The sequence below is a fragment of the Leptinotarsa decemlineata genome, unplaced genomic scaffold, assembly GCF_025532065.1.
Source record: "Leptinotarsa decemlineata unplaced genomic scaffold, Ldec_3_MD MMD2_tig00027589_RagTag, whole genome shotgun sequence".
Classification (NCBI taxonomy): domain Eukaryota; kingdom Metazoa; phylum Arthropoda; class Insecta; order Coleoptera; family Chrysomelidae; genus Leptinotarsa; species Leptinotarsa decemlineata.
Window position 1 is genome coordinate 63,968 of NW_027412722.1, and position 20,539 is coordinate 84,506.

The 20,539-nt window shown below is 33.8% G+C and overlaps 1 protein-coding gene across 1 annotated transcript; it reads left to right on the top strand.

Moving 5' to 3' along the window:
* The first annotated feature begins 371 nt into the window (after positions 1 to 371).
* On the top strand, positions 372 to 16,729 carry LOC141486988 (GAS2-like protein pickled eggs). The gene is made up of 4 exons (XM_074185593.1): positions 372 to 567; positions 2,135 to 2,465; positions 6,217 to 6,382; positions 7,934 to 16,729. Exons 1-4 carry the CDS (start codon positions 410 to 412, stop codon positions 8,341 to 8,343), a joined length of 1,065 nt encoding a protein of 354 aa, XP_074041694.1. The 5' UTR covers positions 372 to 409; the 3' UTR covers positions 8,344 to 16,729.
* The last annotated feature ends 3,810 nt before the right edge of the window (positions 16,730 to 20,539 follow it).

Here is a 20,539-nt window from a genome sequence, read left to right on the forward strand (position 1 = left end):
AACGGATTACCTGACAAAGCATAAATACGCTTTACGAAGCCTAAAAGGTAGTCACCGGACGTCAAGCCATGATGGTTAAACCTCTGATGAAGCTAGCCACTCGCACCAGCAAAACGTCAGGAAGAAATTTCAAAAATCCACGGCTTTCAAACTCGAAAAGCAATGACACTGAAAACCTCAGCCGTGAAAGTCCAAACCATTTTGTCGTAATTATTATTATATGTTAAAGACAACCTTGATCTCAACTTGAATTAAACAGTCACATTAACATTTGCAATAGTGACCGGTGCGGTGCTTGAATGGAATATGACCGCCTGTTGATGGTATTTTTTTTTCAATTTATAAAAATTTTGTCGAGGTAATGAATTGAAACCTTATTTTACAAATTCAGATTCTACGAAATCACGTTATGGTGCGAGTAGGCGGAGGCTGGGATACCCTAGCCCATTACTTAGACAAACATGATCCTTGCAGATGTCGAAGTCAGCATAGGACGACCCAAAGCGCCAAACTCGTGAATAAGCCTGGAGCAGCAGATCTACATGGATCACATGTATACTATGACAGGTAATATGACCGATTGAACATTTATGACATAACAGTTGGGCTAAAAAACTCGTCGGATAACATAGAGTTTTTTTGTTATAGAATTTTATTGTATTATTTAATATAGTTGCCAACCAGGCGACACAACAATTCTAGCGGTAATATAATTTTTTGATACCATTTTTATAGAACGATTTGTCTTTAATCTCAAAACAGGCCTCAGTTTCGACGATCACCTCTTCATTGGCGCTGAATTTCTTTCCAGCGAGTATTCTCTTATAATATAATAATAATAATAGCATTTTTTACCCAACAGTTGAAAAACCATTTACAGGGTTAACTAAGTATGTTAAAAAAATCTTATCGATCCTTATAATTACAAAGTTACAATTTGAGAAAATGAATGAATATTATAATATAATAAAATAAAATAGAAAAAAAAACTATACCAGAAAATTAAGAATTCTCCATAAAATACTGAGATACAGTGTCAACAATATATTCTAAGGAATCATAATTGATATCACACAAATTTGAAATTAAATTGAAATTATTGCAAATGTTTTGGGTGTAAAACCTTATAAGATACAGCTGGTGCAAGAATGAAGCCACACGACCTCCCACAACGTCTGGAATGGGCGCTGGCAAAGTTGGAGGAAGATCCACATTTTCATCGAAAAATTGTGTTCAGCGACGAGGCTCATTTCTGGTTGAATGGATACATTAACAAGCAAAATTGCCGTGGAGACCAGCCACAAGCATTGCAAGAGCTACCGATGCATCCCGAAAAAGTCACTGTTTGGTGTGGATTATGGGTCAGTGGCATCATCGGGCCGTACTTTTTCAAAGACGACAATGACCGGAACGTTACTGTGAATGGCGAGATGATTGACGACTTTTTGTAGCCAAATGGAAGAATTAGAGATGCCTGACACGTGGTTTCAACAAGACGGTACCAATGCCACACGGCACGCGAAACAATGGCCCAATTAACAGCCGCCTTCGGTGAACAGTTTATCTCACGTTTCAGGCCACTCAATTGGCGCCTAGATCGTGTGATTTAACGCTTTTGGATTATTTCTTGTGGGGTCATGTTAAGGCTCATATCTACAGGGATAAACCAGCAACGACTGACGCTCTGAAAGCCAATATTGAAGCATTTATACGTGAAATACCGGTCGATATGTTAGAGGGAGTGTGCCAAAATTTGACCTTGCAACATTGAATTATATTGATCGTTCTATCGATCATCCAATAAAGATTTCATCAATTTTTTTCAAATTTTTTGTGTAGTTTTCAAAATCAAATCCTATAACTTTTTAAAAAATCACAATAATGGAAATGCCGTGTGAAGTAATATCTTCTCAAATCTACTAATATTTTAAACGGTGAAAATCAGAATCTTTTCCTGTGTCCTGTAAGTGCAATGAACGATAAAAAATAATCTCTCGCAAGCAGTTTTTCATCATGCAAACAAAGAAGTATTTTCATGGCATTCACACAAGTAGATATTTTCCCTAATCAATTTCTAAGAAACGATTTCTAATAAATTTATTGCATCATCCTCTGATTATGATTGTTTTTACAGAACACCGGCACAATACCCAGAACATACCCCCCATGTCAACGGCGCCCTGAACGGCCCACAATCTCTTAGTCCACCGATGAATGCCCTCAACCGTTCGAGGTCTCGTTCGCCATCCAGGAGGCCTCTCAGTCCGAATTTTTCCAGGATGGCACTTGCTCCCCCCAGATCCGGTCCAGAAAGTCCTACTCCTAATTATACTTCGAATCTTAGCACGAAACTCTCTACCAGTCGGAGTCCCCAACACAAGAACTATGGCCCGCAGTCGTTGCCGGTGATGGCTGCAAAGCCTAAAAACGTTGTTAGTTCCATACACATTCCAGTGGATTCGAAGGTGAGTCAGGTTAAATAAATCAGTACTGAAAAAATATTGATTTAATAAATATTTTCGAACCAAAATACCACATACCATGGACCATATCAATGGTATCAATAATATTGGACACATGTATATTCCATTTGTTGTTTGAAAACGTTTCTAAAAAATATTTCAACATATTCCTTTTGTCATGAAAAAAGACGAAAATGTAACATTACTCTGTCCTGATACTATAATTGAATTTTACTGCTCTACTGCAGAAAATATGAGTAAGAATATTGCTAGCCCATATGATCCATTAGTGCATCCTGAAAAATTTTGGCGTGGATGAGAACCTGTCTCTGTATGACACCAACATTAATAAATTAATTGAAATCATGATGGATATTAAAAACAAAAATACTGCAGGATACGATAACATTTCGATCAAAATAATACAAAACCTTCCTCCTAGTGCCCTAAATATACTGGTTTCACTGATAAATTTATCCTTCCAAACAAGCATATTCCCCTTTTTTCTAAAAACTCTGTGGTCATTCCGCATAAAGGCGGAGATTCTGATGATCCACCTGATCCACCTGAATATCCGCCCTATATCTCTCATACCAACCATCGCAAAAATCATTGAAAAACTAGTTAAAAACGACTACTTGGATTCATAAATAAGTATAACATCATCAGTGAAAATCAATTCGGCTTCCAGAATAATAAAAATAAGCACGATGCTATTTTTTCATTCTGAATAATGTTTATTCTGAAATAAATGTCGTGTGAAAAGACTGCCGCAGTATTTTGTAACATGTCGAAGGCATTTGACTGCGTTGATCACAAAATACTGCTGAGAAAGCTGCAACGTTATGGATGCAGAGCAGTAACTCTCAATAGATTCGATTCCTACTCAAAGGGACGGAGACAAATGATCAAAACAACTCAACTTTAACAAAAAAAAGGGGGAAATTAATCCTGGAGTTCCTCAAGGTTCTGTGTTAGGTCCCATTATTTTCTTATTATATATCAATGACCTCACCAAGCTTATTATTTCTGGGAAGTTCACCTCATTTGCAGATGACACTACCATACTTTGGAAGTCTTAAAACACTTGTGTCAAAATAATCTCTGCCGACTTGAAAAAAGCTGAAGATTGGTGTAATTCAAACATTTCATCTTTTGAATTAACTGAAACAAATTTAATATCATTTATATACTCGATCAACGAACTTTTTTTTGGAGGACAAATCACTGGAATCTAAAAACACACTAAATTTTCAGAAGTGTTCATTGACCAGAATTTAAAATTTGTAGATCATGTTAAACAACTCACTAGCAAAGTCTCCTCTGGCTGTTATGAGGTTAAAGTGATTTATAAAGAATTGGGGTTCAGCACTGCAAAATGGCGTACTATGCACTTATAGATTCTCACTTACGCTACCATTTCGGGAAGCATGCAGTCCAACTTTATTTAAAAGTCTACTCATTTCACAGAAAAGGGCAATAAGGTATATAGGAAACCTTAAACCAAGAGGCTCCTGTAGAACCTTCTTCAAAAAAAATAATATTCTAACGATAACTGCATTATTTATACTGGAATTTGTGTGTTTAATAAATGAGCATATATTAAATTTTGCTGCATCCTCTTTCCATTATAACACCCGAAACAGCAGACACTGATAGACACTAGTATACTTTGGATGAATATTTTAACGATAGCTTACTACGATAGCTGACATACTCAAATTTTATATCTCCCTTAATTAGGGAGCGCCTAAGTTGTTACTTTTTATGTCTACTCTTTTATAAACTTGACTTTTACTCTTTTATATATGCATATCTTTTATATCCTCCATTTTAACATAGTTTGTATTCATGCGACATTTTTATTTTTATTTTCATTTGGTATGTTTTGCATTTTTTTAAGTATTTACTAACCAAGCTTTATCTACAAGATTATGTCTTATGATTAGAAAGCATATTATTATTATCAAATGGTGGAAATTGGTGAGGATGCAATAGAGGGGCATGATATTTATGGTAACGTGAAGAAGTTCAAGACTCGGAAAAGTTGAGAAAGATTCGAATAGGGAAATGGGTCGCTCTTTAAGATGCAGAAAATATAACAGTGTGGAAATTGTGGAAAGGTTCATTTTTGTGAAAATATTCATCATTTGTTGAAGATGTTCCGCAATCCATTGCAAAAGTGATTATAATCTCTTACTGCGGAAATAAGAAAGATATAGCGTGAGAGGAGTTGCTTCGAAATAAATGAAGTCCTATCTAGAAAACAGAGTGACTGGTGGTATAAATATAAATTCTTGCACCTATACCACGGTTTGTTCATGTAAAAGACGATGAATCACTTCTATGATCTGTCCCACTCCATGTGATGGTATAACGACACAAATGTTCTCATTAATAAATTACAAATATACTTGAACCATTTACGTTGAAACACTCTGTGGTGATCTGAGAAAGTAGAAATGGGTTTAGAAATATAGAAATACTCACAGTAATGTGAAACATACATTTTCAACCCAGCGACATGATTATATACTACTCGCTAGAGATTTTCTGATGACCAACAATGTATACTGGTGTACTTTATATGAGTCCAATATTTTTCAATAACCATCTTCTGGTACATCCTGTCTAGCAGCCATTATGGTGTAGTGAAGAGATTTCAGTTGATTGGCCGACATTGAGGTTGTTAGATGTTCAAAGTGCAATATTCTCACCTAAACGTCCGCAGCACCCTTCCAATCTGAGGGCATCTATTGGTCAGCTTTCTTAGTTTGGTTTTAGCTTAAGCCTTTGCTGACCTGTTCAGGGAGAGTTTGTTTCCTTTCCTGTCACAGAGTCTACTTCTGCTGATAAATACTTTGGTGCAAGGCAGATTCATAATAAATCCTGCTCTTGAGAAGGCGATAAGTACTTTCCTTGCTGTACCACCTAGCCTCCTAGGTTTGAAGACAGGATAAAAGATCATAGAACTGGCAAAAACTTTTGCTCTTGATCTGATGTTAGAGGAAGGGCAGTTAGTGTCTTTTGATAGACGTTAATACTCGGGGTTGAGTTCTTTGATTACTTCAGTATCTTACCGTCAGTGACTCTGAGGTGCAGTTACACTCATTAGGGCGTCATTAGGGGTTTTTACCTCCACGGAAGACTCCCCCTCCAGTAAGGGTATTCTAACCCCATTGCAGGGTAGTAACTTCAACACTTTCACTTTGCTGTATAAAAATATTTCAGAACAATTTTATACTTTTCACAAGAAAAATCAATACTGTTACTATCAAAATAGTTTTAAAAAACATATCTTTCAAGTTCTTTATAAAAACCATTTTTGTTTCAACAATGGCTTGAAGTAGTGCATCTGTACATGAGTGTTATGGAGTACCACATGGTTTATTTTAATACTTCCGCAATATGAAAGACACTCACAATATTGCCTAAGAGCAAATGTAGACGTCGTAGAACATAAAAAATCGGTAGGATTTCAATCAAAAATCCAATAATATCGGTGTTATCAGAATGTCCCTACCTGCACCAAGAAGTTTCATAACTGCAACGGGTACAACTTTTTCTCTGATTCACTTCACAAGAGAGCTTATCCTATGTTAGTTCAAAAACTTGATATCCAAAATGATGTTGAAACAAAAGACGTTCAAGCTTTTCTCAATCTCTCTTGAGTTCCATTCGAAACGGTAAACCATTCAGAATCTTCGGTGGGGAATTGGAGAGAATATTCATGAAACATGTTTTTATTTTATAGGTGTTGAAATCTGAAGTTAGTCTACATGTAAACGATACCGACCACAGCGATACCACATCAGAAGTTTCCGATGAAGGATATCGAAGTTTGGGCATAATTCACGATAAGAGTAAACAACGATCATCCCTTTATAGTCAGAACTCTGCTGAGGATGCGGAAGATACAGGTGAGTCCTAACATTCTGAAAACCTGCTCGATAACTACTTTGAATGAAAAAAGTTGATTGAAGATCTCTATGAGTCTATGACTAGAATGTTCAGACCTGCCACTTTGTGTTGTGGACAATGGTGTGAGCTATCGGGTGTTGTAAATGGGATGGATTCTTGAAATTTTATCAGTTTTGAAACAAACTTTGACTTTTCTTGTAATACGTTTTATTAATATTTGAACAACTAAACAACTGGATACAATAGTTACAAAACAAATCAGAAAACAAAATTATTCATATAGGGAAAGAAAATAGTAACATCAAAATAATATCATAAACAATTCCAACATTCTCTCCCATTTTGCAATCTAATTGCAAAATTATTCCAACCCAAAACGCTTCGGTATCTGCACTCTTCTTCCAGATCTTGTTATGACTTGTGATGAAGCCGTCGTATCTTGGTGTCTTCTTTCATATTCATTTGCTCCCTCTTTATCTTCTCCTTGCTGTGTTACATTTTCATTATAAATGCTATTGTTTTCTCCGTCTTGATTTTCATGAGTTCTTCATAATTTATAAATAATTTTCCCAAATTACGACGCAATAGTTCCTTTATAATTCTGACTATTCGCTCCCACCATGGGAGAATGTTTCTTTGAACATATCAAACACATAATTACAGCTCCACAATTCTTACTAACGTGATTCAATTTTAAACAAGAAAAAAATCCACGTTTTTTCATTATTCTACATTTTCTTTCATCAATTGAAACACTTTGAGCTTTCAAACAATCCTTCTTTGCATGTGAATTCAAATCGCTGAATAAACAATTATTTCCTTTATCTTTTAGATAATCTTTGGGATTAGCTACGTACAAAGCAGCTGCTGTGTATAATTCGGGCTCACCTTGCTTTAGAAAATATTCATCCTTACTGGCATGATATTTGTTGTGCTCGTGTCCTTTTCCAAATCCTTTTTGTGCCAAATTTATCTGTTCTTCTGACTCGACCTCCATTTTCAAAAACCAAATAACATATTCAAATAATTAGTACCTTTAGAATTTTCATTATCATCCTTCTTATTTCGTTGATCAAAATCACGATATCTTTCCAAGTTCTTAAAACTTCTGCAGGCAAAGTGCTGGTGGGGTTGGGAAAATTGGGATTCCCTCCCCCCCTTGTCTTTCTTTTCGCTACGGCCCTGCTGTCAACACACTTTTTAAACAATGGAAGTTAGGACTTCCATCGAGAAACATCATCAACAACTTCAAACAATCGATAACCATTTCAAACCAAAAACACCTCCTGACAATGGAGTAAGAGCAGTATGAAATACTGTCTTAAGTAAGATATTATGAATGATTTACATAGTAAACACTGAAAATAAATTGAATCGATTTAAATTCAACGTGAATCGCAAGTATTTTCCTGTAGTGCTTGTGTTCTGTCCTTAAAAAAATAATCAACTTCAACTCCTTCTTTGCAACTTTTTACTTCAATGGTTTCATACAAATAAACAAACTTTCAATTTTCAAAATTCTCATCTTATATGTTTATTTCTCATCCCAGAGCATCAAGTATACACAGAGGATGATCTCAACGAATTTGGATTGAGAAAAACTCAGTTTTCACAAAGAATTTATGAGTGTGATGGAAAACCAAAGCCAGAAATGAACCACCAATCTATGGAAAAACTCTTCGAATCTCCAACCATATCACCAGACTCTTCCAACAGGATACAAAAAGAAAAGTCGTTCCTTAAATCAAAAGAGGCACTCCACGCCCGAAAAAAGCCATCTAGTCGTACCAACAGTGCAGAACGAAACAAAGAAGTCCAGAATATGGCTAAGAAAGCGATGTCTCAGATGAAGAAGCCTGATTCGAAAATCAGTACCTGGAGTGGTCGCCCCAGAAATACGAGAGCCAGCCTCGCCCCAGATACCTTTGTATCGCCTTTTGCCAGAAAACTCTACAGGTAAGGCACTCAGATCGTAAATAATGTGATACATAAACTTTCGGATCTGATCACGTTTTGGAAAATGATCTGCACGTTTTTAGGTAATGCAAAAAAAACGTGTATTGCAGTCTCCAGTAACAATTATTGTGAATTTAATTTTTTTAGTACAAACATTGATGTGTTTTTTCCATCAAATTAAAATCATCATCACCATGGATACGGTCTACTTCAGTGCCGGTGGCATTGAAGTAATAGCTTTTACTGTCACCGGCATAGGTTAGGTTAGGTTAAGTTAAGTTAGGTTATACTTCTTGCCTATACTTCTATAAAATAGGTATGTGTGTTTCTTAGTAACTAAAACGAACCTATGCCCTTTAGATCGTTATTTTTGAAGTAGTGGAATTTGATTTAAATTGAGAGGGGTATATTTTTAGGAAAGACCAATTTTTGAGAAAGAAGGGTTTCGGCTTTCTACTTCTCCATCTTTATACAAAAAAATGTGGGAATCTCCTAGAGAAAGAAAGAAAGCAATTAATTTCAAAATGAAATCTTCACAAAGATGTGTAGATCATGCAACGAAGGAACTTTCAGACACAAACTGAAAAAACCTTCTCGAAACAGCTACTTCCATTTAAACATTGATTTGCATGAAAGAAAAAATATATTCGAAACAACTACTTTTATATGAACATTGAATTATACAAAAAACACATTTTCCTATTCAGTTTGTACTCCAAACACTCGTTATGGAATTGAATCAGATATCATTCACAGGATTCCTACACAATATAGTAAATAAACGAGGTAAAATTTCACTTACACGGAGCACTGACATCTTCTATATCCGATGTTTCGGAGTAGGAAACTTGCCTTATTGTCTCTTCAGCACCAAATATAGATAACATTCCAAGATAAAACACTCAATAAATCCATTGAATTACGACCCATGTCATCGATAACAGTACGTAATGACATTGATGTACGTGATGAAGATTCTTTTGAAACAAAAATTCTTGTGAAAACATTTTCTGCTGAACATAATTTTCATTTTCTGCTGAACATAATTTTTCATTTTTGTCAGAGCGGGATTTGTCCTGAATTGTTTCGAATAGAAAAATTATAGGCAACCACTTTTAAGAAATTCCGCATTCCCTTTTGAGCTCTTCCGTTTTTTTTTTATGACGCCAGTTTTGGATATTTTCATTAAAGATTAAAAATATTTCAATCTGTTTGAAACGAAGAATATTTTGTTTTGTAAATGTAGACTACATTAAGGGCTTACTGACGTTAGTACACACAGTGGTAGCACCATATAGAAAATACATTACAAATACTCGTAGGTATCTTATGTAGTATAAATGTATATGTTTAGATTTTTCAGAAAAGTTATCATGTTTTTATGTTACATTTTTCGGAAATTTTTCATATATCGTTTGGAATTTCGTTGATTAGTCTTGTAGCACTAAAATATATATTCTAGTGCTTTAAATTAAATCGAAGCAGGGATCAGAGCGAATTGAAAAAAAATTGTTATATTGATCAAATAGTTTCAGAACTTGCTACATATTTACCTAAATTGCTTGGTTTTCATATCTTCATTTTTATGAGAGTATTGATTTTTTATTTCTGTAAACTATCTCTGTTGAAATCATGATAGGATTAATAATGTTAAGTTCCATTCCCGCTCGCCAGAACAAAGTTCGGCTACCCCCACATACTGATCATTTATTTATTTATTCATTACTTACTTATTTATTTACGGCATTGCTTATTTTCACAAAATGATTCACACATATGTACTATAACTATCAGCTAGATGAAAGAAAAAAATTTTAAAAAAAGGCAAAAATAACCCAATCGATTACAATCTTTTTAAATGATTTCATAGAAGAATTAAAAAATTGTAAATCCACATTGTAAGTGTTTGCAAGTCTCAAAATTCTACCTATAGACTCAGTCAGGCCATAGTTGATATGATGAAAGGGTATTTTTGGGAAAGAAAGTTTTAGGCTTTCTACTACTCCATCTTGATACAAAAAAAAAGGATGAGGGAATCTTGCAAAGAAAGGAAGGTAGTAATCAATTTGAAAATAAGTAACTATACATAGATGTGTAGATCATGCAAACAAGTAACTTTCAGACACAAACTGAAAGAAACTCCTCCTGAAACAGCTACTTTCATATAAACATTGAATTACACGAAAGAAAAAAATTCTTTCGAAACAAATACTTCTATAACTTTTTCGAGATCAATTGCCCTAACACCAAACTGATATTTTTGCACTCCGACGCGCGTTTCGCCAACAAAGTTAGCATCCTCAGGAACCAAAGGTTCCAATCTCATTGTTAAATACTTCTATATGAACACTGAATTATAGAGAAGATACTTTTCTTCACTCAGTTTGTATTTCAAACATTCGTTGTGTGATAAAAATCAGATATCATTCACATGAGTTCTACTTTGAATGAATGGTAACAAATTGCACTTACATGGAACACTGTCATCCTCACTGGTATACATCTATGTGTCGCCTTAAGACACTTGCCCCAAGGCTCTTCAGTACCAAATTGGATAACATTATAGAAAATACACACAATTCATCCATGAATTACGATTTTTTAATGTCACGGAATAAGCTTGATCTGCTTATGTCATCGATGACATCGTAATGACATTCATTCACCTGTTTGATTTAAACCCAGCCAAGAGGAATCTTATTTGAATTGAAGGGGTTATATTTTCAGGAGTGATTAATTTTTAGGAAAGAAAGTTTTTGGCTTTCTACTACTCCATCTTGATACAAAAAAAAGGATGAGGGAAGCTTCCAAAGAAAGGAAGGAAGTAATCAATTTGAAAATAAGTAACTCTATACATGGATGTGTAGATCATGCAAACAAGTAACTTTCAGACACAAACTGAAAGAAACTCCTCCTGAAACAGCTACTTTCATATAAACATTGAATTACACGAAAGAAAAAAATTCTTTCGAAACAAATACTTCTATAACTTTTTCGAGATCAATTGCCCTAACACCAAACTGATATTTTTGCACTCCGACGCGCGTTTCGCCAACAAAGTTAGCATCCTCAGGAACCAAAGGTTCCAATCTCATTGTTAAATACTTCTATATGAACACTGAATTATAGAGAAGATACTTTTCTTCACTCAGTTTGTATTTCAAACATTCGTTGTGTGATAAAAATCAGATATCATTCACATGAGTTCTACTTTGAATGAATGGTAACAAATTGCACTTACATGGAACACTGTCATCCTCACTGGTATACATCTATGTGTCGCCTTAAGACACTTGCCCCAAGGCTCTTCAGTACCAAATTGGATAACATTATAGAAAATACACACAATTCATCCATGAATTACGATTTTTTAATGTCACGGAATAAGCTTGATCTGCTTATGTCATCGATGACATCGTAATGACATTCATTCACCTGTTTGATTTAAACCCAGCCAAGAGGAATCTTATTTGAATTGAAGGGGTTATATTTTCAGGAGTGATTAATTTTTAGGAAAGAAAGTTTTTGGCTTTCTACTACTCCATCTTGATACAAAAAAAAGGATGAGGGAAGCTTCCAAAGAAAGGAAGGAAGTAATCAATTTGAAAATAAGTAACTCTATACATGGATGTGTAGATCATGCAAAGAAGTAACTTTCAGGCACAAACTGAAAGAAACTCCTCCTGAAACAGCTACTTTCATATAAACATTGAATTACACGAAAGAAAAGAATCTTTCGAAACAAATACTTCTATATGAACACTGAATTATACAGAAGATACCTTTCTCTACTCAAATTGTATTTCAAACATTCGTTGTGGAATAAAAATCAGATATCATTCACATGAGTTCTACTTAAAATGAATGGTAACAAATTGCACTTACATAGGACACTGTCATCCTCACTGGTATATACCGATGTTTCGCCTTAAGACATTGCCCCAAGGCTCTTCAGTACCAAATTGGATAACATTATAGAAAATACACACAATTCATTCATGAATTACGATTTTTTAATGTCACAGAATAAGCTTGATCTGCTTATGTCATCGATGACATCGTAATGACATTCATTCACCTGTTTGATTTAAACCCAGCCAAGAGGAATCTTATTTGAATTGAAGGGGTTATATTTTCAGAAGTGATTAATTTTTAGGAAAGAAAGTTTTTGGCTTTCTACTACTCCATCTTGATACAAAAAAAAGGATGAGGGAATCTTCCAAATAAAGGAAGGAAGTAATCAATTTGAAAATAAGTAACTCTATAAATGAATGTGTAGATCATGCAAAGAAGTAACTTTCAGACACAAACTGAAAGAAAGTCCTCCTGAAACAGCTATTTTCATATAAACATTGAATTACACGAAAGAAAAAAATTCTTTCGAAACAAATACTTCTATATGAACACTGAATTATACAGAAGATACTTTTCCCTACTCAGTTTGTATTTCAAACATTCGTTCTGTGATAAAAATCAGATATCATTCACATGAGTTCTACTTTGAATGAATGGTAACAAATTGCACTTACATGGAACACTGTCATCCTCACTGGTAAACATCGATGTTTCGCCTTAAGACACTTGCCCTTAGGCTCTTCAGTGCCAAATTGGATAACATTATAGAAAATACACATAATTCATTCAAACTGAGTAGAGAAAAGTATCTTCTGTATAATGCAGTGTTCATATAGAAGTATTATAATCTTCTATGGGCCAGAGTATTCATTTTCATCAATATGATATCCAAGTTTATATGCAGAGTACCTTAAAAACTTGTTTTAGACACTTTGAAGCATACCGATATCCACATTATATGAAGGCACCAAATTGTGGAATTATATTCGATCATTTATCTAACAATTGTACAATATGTGATTTTTTTAGGAAGAGAGGGATATTTCCTTCACAAATCTAACAGTGAACATTTTTGATGCTCTAGAAGTAGGGAATAGAGAAATGAAAATTTCCATGTTTTTTACCACTTTTATAGAAATTATCATTTCTCTTTTCATTATGATTTCCTACCACGTAATAACGGCTCCAGCAATCTACTCTAGAAGTAACATTTGCAATATGGGGTTTGAATGACATTTTTGGGTCAAGAGTGATTCCTATAGATCTTTGATTGTATTTGTTGTTTCCAGTTCCGATGATTGATTTTATATGGTTAGGTTAGGTTCAGAGTGAGTGATGGGTCTATTCAACCCTCCATCGTAACCCGCAAGGGTTTATTGTGGCTGACACCTATTCACACTCGACCGAATAGATCCAGCTTCTTAACGAAGCCGATTAGTTTGTATGGTGTGTGGACTTTCAGGTCGAATGGTAAGAGTACGGCTATGCCGAACTCTAAAAACCTGATTCGGTCCCCAGTGAGGCAAGCACAAAGCATGTGCTCTGCTGTTTCATAATTTTCCAAACAGAGACGACACACAGTGTCTTCCGAAAGTCCGAGTATCTGCATATGATGATTCAAAGGACAGTGACCTGTAAGAAGGCATGTTAGACATCGTAGTTCATCCCTACTGTAGTCCAACAACGGTTTGAAATCAAGCTTCGAAGGGTGAATAAATGCCTTGGAGTGACCCAATCTTGGAAGAATCTGCCAGAAGTCCATAAATCTTCTTGCCATCCAGGTGTTCAGTGTTTGTTTGGCAAAGCCCAAAGCGATGCCAATGATAGATTTTGGTCCAATGAAGCCGCTTGCAGCACCCTCCTTTGCAAGAGACTCATGCAGAGACAATCTGTTCAGCCTTCCTATTGAGGAGAGTCGTTTTTGGCATTTTGCTACCAATTTAGACATTGCTCAGTAGGAGCCAAGAGTTGCCAACGCCGCTTGAATGTCGGAGAATATTTTTATTTATATTCTTCCAAACTCTCTGCATACAATTTAATAGCGTAAATTTCCGCTTGAAATACAGTTGCCTAAGTTCTTAGGCAGGTAGATATCTCTGTATATGGACTATTTAAGGTATTTTTATTTCAGAAAAAAGTTAATCTGTAACCTTCGTCTATATTCAATTGCAATTAAGTTTATATCACACGAGCGTAGAAAGCTAGTTAACTCGTATGGTAATAATCGTCGTTTCGAGATATATCATTAAGAAATCATGGCATATACGGAGTGGATTCCACCATTTTCATCTCAATACATTACAATTCTATAAAGATCAATTATTACATTCCGATCTTTTGAAATTATCGATTTAACAGTAACACTATCTATGATAATGATCAAACAATTTTTGCTAACGCATCTAGAATAAAAAAAATGATTAAATTGTTCAATTATTGACATGGATAGTGTTTAAATTTTCATCAAGTAACGGGTCAGTGCAATCATAACGATAACAATGGAAAAGAACATTTTCTCGTGACAGTGAATATAAGCTCTCAAATTGTTTTCAGGCAGAAGAAGTGTTTCGGCAGTAGACAGACGTCCTTCGTCTGCAAACACTTCTCCCACCAAAGGTAAGCTGAAGCAAGACGTTCTGCAAGCTGTACAGAAAACTAACGACGATGAAATGATAGCAATAGAATTACAAGCTCTACTGAAAAAATATGGTAGCTTAAACATGCTAAATGACGAGGAAGATTATAGAGGACCGCAATTCGCTAGAACCACTCAAGACCGGATGTCTTTCCGAAGTCCCAGAAAAGATTCAAGACCTGAAAATAATTTGTCTAGAATACCAGCACCGGTGATTCAGACAAAATCGTAATTTTTACGTTTTTCTGCAGTGTTCAAACGAAAAATTTGAATGGAAATGATTCAAAATATCAACATTCTTCATTTCTCAATAGGCAACGAATATCTCAATACTGTTTGAGATATTTTTATCACTTCTCAAGAATAGGAGAATTTAAAATCAAATATTCAAATCTTTCACACTGAAAAAACCTCATAACGATCAATTACTACATTCCGATCTTTAAATTTATCGAACTAACAGCAAATATGTAAAAGACGTGGCATTGAATTTGAGCTTTCAAATGGATTTCAGGCAGAAAGTGTATCGGCCGTAGACAGACGTAGAAAAATGAACAATTAAGTATCCTAAGAAAATTTAGGGGGCCAATGGAGAGAATTTTTTTTAAATCGCAAAATTTTTAAAAATTGATATTGAAAACCGTTCACTTTATATGTAGGCAGTATACAAAAATGAAGAATGTTGATTTCATAAACTTGAATGCTTGTGATTTATAAATATATATTTAATTCATCAGTAAGTGGACATATCTATTTATATGGATGAAAAAGATATACATGATATTTTTAATCACCTAATATGTTTCTTTGTTATCATCAATACACCACCCGGAATTAACTTTCTGATTTTAAATATTATTCTGAATGAATTTTGTATAACTGGAACTGGATTGGAAACTAAAATAATATAACATGTTGAAGTTATATTTTAATTTCTAGTACTTCTTCACATATCAATTATTTTCTGACTACAAATATAAATGAATCCATTAATTGATCTATTTAATAATTCTTGCTGATAATGTAGGTATAATTTTGTACAATAATTGTCTTCAATATCATTCATTATTGACTTCTTATAAGAATTTCAGAAAAACAAATATCAATTTTAGGAAGTATCTCAAAAACGTTATTGGAAAAAACGTGAGTAGCTTCAAATGAATATTTTTTTGTGTAATACAGAATTTGTAAAATCAGAAAGATGTGATCAACTTCTAGAAATTTCGGGGGAATAATTTCAGACAGATTGAATTGATATACCTATTTGATTGTTCATCATGTATTACTGCGTTGATAATTTTACTCATATGAGTGTATAACTATGAATGCAATTATTACATATAATGCTACTTCTGATTGACATAACTAATAAATCAAATCAGCAATGTGCCGGTAAACTATGTTAAACATATATTTCATATTTATGGTACTACTTAGTGTAATTCATGAAATGAATGCGATGATGGGCAAAATCAATCCAAAATACTAATCAGGGTATTTTGTATTTCAAAAAAAAATTTGTATTTGTATGTAAATAAATGTAAACATAAGTTTCTCAGTTTGATATTTTATCTTATCTTAGTATAACTAGGCTAATAGATACCGAGAAATTATTTTAATTAAAATTTATTGTTCCAGTTTTGGAACTAATATTTTATTAGATTTTTGTAAAGTAGTAGTTTTCTGAAGATTCAGTTATGATGCATCAACTTATCACAAAGAAGGTATTTTTGTAATCGAAGAAAACAACCTTATTTCTTTCCACAGAGAAATTATCATCAAACGAGACTACTTGAGAAGAGACACTTTGATATGACTGAATTGAAACAGAGAACTCATGCTATGGTATTATATAACTAACCAGTAGTTATATCAAATAATAAACAAAATTTATCAAGGACTAATGTTTTTTTATTATTATCATGTTGTATATATGTGAAAATTCAGAAGTTAGAATTAATGTCAAGCTCTGATTTGAAAAATTTTTACAGGATATCGAAACAATTTTCTGAATTGAATGCCATCTACAAGTCAAATACAAAAACAAAATACAAACATCGCTGTCTTGTAGAAAATAAAAAGACTTTGTTTTATCAAAATAGAATATCTAACACCAACAACTTGAATAATACGCTATGACCCATAGTCAAGGAATTAACCAGCAAAGGTAATTTTCTGAATATTTTTTTGTTTCCGTTGACGGTGGAAAGCTTATACAGGGTGGGCCATCGAAAACTTGACATGGAGGTTTTGGGTACTAATCTTGCAAATCCGAAAAAACGCTCAGAGAGGTCGATTTTTATTGAGAGGAGGACAGTTTTTTCCTCATTTACAGCGACGTCACTTCAACCCCGGAGTAGAGGAGTGAACAACCCTAGGAATTTTAATAGGGAATAGGGGACGAGACGCACATCGTTTGAAAGTTCTTGTAATTCTCTAAACAATGGTGTACATTTTCAAATTTGGACGTATTTAAAAGAGTTCTTTCCGATTATTAACTTTTTATAAATATTGTTAATAGCAACAAATTGTTGTACGCCACTGCTCAGTTGGAATGTATTTATAACTCTTTCATTTGTTTCTTACACTTTTTTGTTAATTTTTTAGTTCTTCTCTGATAAGAGGACTATTACAATTGAGAAATGGTTAAAAATGCTGTTTCTATTTCTAATTTTTATGTTGAAAGTGGTATCTACATTATTATTAGTAGTGAGTATCATAAAGTGTTGCTAAAGAAACAATGGTTTACACAACTGCAGAGACGGTCGAGTTAATTGAATTGTACTATGGAAATAGACGTTGTGCTGCGAGAGCCGCTGAACTGTTCAATCAACAACATGGGAAGAATATGTCGCGACAGTATGTTTTCCATTTTAATTGCAAAATTTCGCACAACTGGATCTATAGCAAATAAAAAACGGCAAATCGAATCACCAGTAACAAATGAGATGACACAAGTGGCAATTCTGGGCCATGTTGAGCTTGACCATACCACAGTATTTTGTATACTGTGACCATACTCTGAGCACAAGAAAGTTAGCATTTGTTTCCGGGGTGTCACGAACTAGTTTGGCGTATTGTAAAAACCCTCAAAATGCATCGTGTTACCCTCCGGCAGTTGGCATGGTTATCCTTTCTCTAGTACAAATTATATTCTGCATTGATGAAGCTACCGAGTACAATTCTACTTACAATATTATATTAACGCAAGAACTGAATGAAGATGATTCGAGTTGATTAGTGAACGAGCGGTGGAAAATCCACATTTTGTTTTCAACATTTGCTTCAGTGATGAATGTTCTTTTTTCTAAATTGCACAGTGTAATCGCCATAATTGTCGCTATTGGGCAGATTCAAATCCTCACATTTTTCATGATGTGCATACTCAACGTCCACAAAAATTAAATATATGGCCTGGAATTTTTGTTGGCCCATTGTTTTTAGAAGACAATTCAATCGGACAAATGTATCTGGAGCTTCTGGAAGATACTATTAATCCCCTTCTCACTGATATTGAAAATGACCACCATTATTGGGAGGATCTGTTAATATTTCAACAAAATGGGGCTCCTTGCACTATGATCTGCCTGTTCGGCAATATTTAGATCAGACTTTTCCGAAAATAGTGTTTTGATAAAGGTTATTGTTTTGATAAAAATGTCGAATTATACGAATGATTGATATCTTGTTTGAAAAATTTAAAATCGTCTGGTTTTGATGAAATACCAGCTCTCATTATTAAAAAGGGAAATTTCCAAGTATGATAAAGGGTTGATGTGAAGTTATCCACGCTTTTCTAGCCACGCTTTTTGACGTGTAGACCATCGACATTGGGATAGAGGAGAATATCCGTCCACTGTTGCCAAGTTTCACATAATTCCTAGCCACGCTTTTGTATACCCCAGATTGTAACATATTATGAAAAAAATAGTTTGAGTAGATTTTAGGGTGTCCTAAATGTAATAGAAACGAAACATTTGTAATATATCAATATCTGTTATTTTCTTGAAAAAACTTTGCAGAATATTTGAGAGTGGAAAAAATTAAAACTGATATTTCTGACATATTTTTTCTTATATCTCCGTTAATAGTAGACGATCATTAATGAATTTTTCACTGAAATATAGAAAATAATTAATAGATAACAATACAACATCAAATCAATTTGCAGTGCCGTCGGGAGGGTGGAAAAAATTTAAACCTGATTTTTTTTAAATATTTTTTCTTATATCTCCGTTAATAGTGGATGATCCTTGATGAATTTTCCACTGAAATATAGCACATTATTCATAGATATCATGTACGAAATTGAATCAATTTACAGTGCCGTCGGGGAGGGTGGAAAATAATCTGTCATTTTACAATAATTTTTTGGTATATCTCTGTCAATAATCAATGTGCGTTCACGAAATTTTCTCCTAAATGTCGAGAAATACTCTATAAAGATATTTCAGGACTTAAATGAATTTGAAGTGCCGTAGGAAAATGTCTGAGAAAAATAATATGTCATTTTCCAATAATTTTTTGAAATATCTCTGTTAATAAGCTTTGTGCGTTCACGAAATTTTCACTAAAATGTCGGGAAATACTCTACAATGATATTCCAAGACTCAAATGAATTTGAAGTGCCGTAGGAAAATGTCTGAGAAAAATAATATGTCATTTTCCAATAATTTTTTGAAATATCTCTGTTAATAAGCTTTGTGCGTTCACAAAATTTTCACTAAAATGTCGAGAAATACTCTACAATGATATTCCAGAACTCAAATGAATTTGAAGTGCCGTAGGAAAATGTCTGAGAAAAATAATGTCATTTTCCAATAATTTTTTGAAATATCTCTGTTAATAAGCTTTGTGCGTTCACGAAATTTTCACTAAAATGTCGGGAAATACTCTACAATGATATTCCAAGACTCAAATGAATTTGAAGTGCCGTAGGAAAATGTCTGAGAAAAATAATATGTCATTTTCCAATAATTTTTTGAAATATCTCTGTTAATAAGCTTTGTGCGTTCACGAAATTTTCACTAAAATATCGAGAACTACTCTATGAAGATATTTCAAGACTCAAATGAATTTGAAGTGCCGTAGGAAAATGTCTGAGAAAAATAATATGTCATTTTCCAATAATTTTTTGAAATATCTCTGTTAATAAGCTTTGTGCGTTCACGAAATTTTCACTAAAATGTCGGGAAATACTCTACAATGATATTCCAAGACTCAAATGAATTTGAAGTGCCGTAGGAAAATGTCTGAGAAAAATAATATGTCATTTTCCAATAATTTTTTGAAATATCTCTGTTAATAAGCTTTGTGCGTTCACGAAATTTTCACTAAAATGTCGGGAAATACTCTACAATGATATTCCAAGACTCAAATGAATTTGAAGTGCCGTAGGAAAATGTCTGAGAAAAATGATATGTCATTTTCCAATAATTTTTTGAAATATCTCTGTTAATAAGCTTTGTGCGTTCACAAAATTTTCACTAAAATGTCGAGAAATACTCCACAATGATATTCCAGAACTCAAATGAATTTGAAGTGCCGTAGGAAAATGTCTGAGAAAAATAATATGTCATTTTCCAATAATTTTTTGAAATATCTCTGTTAATAAGCTTTGTGCGTTCACGAAATTTTCACTAAAATGTCGGGAAATACTCTACAATGATATTCCAAGACTCAAATGAATTTGAAGTGCCGTAGGAAAATG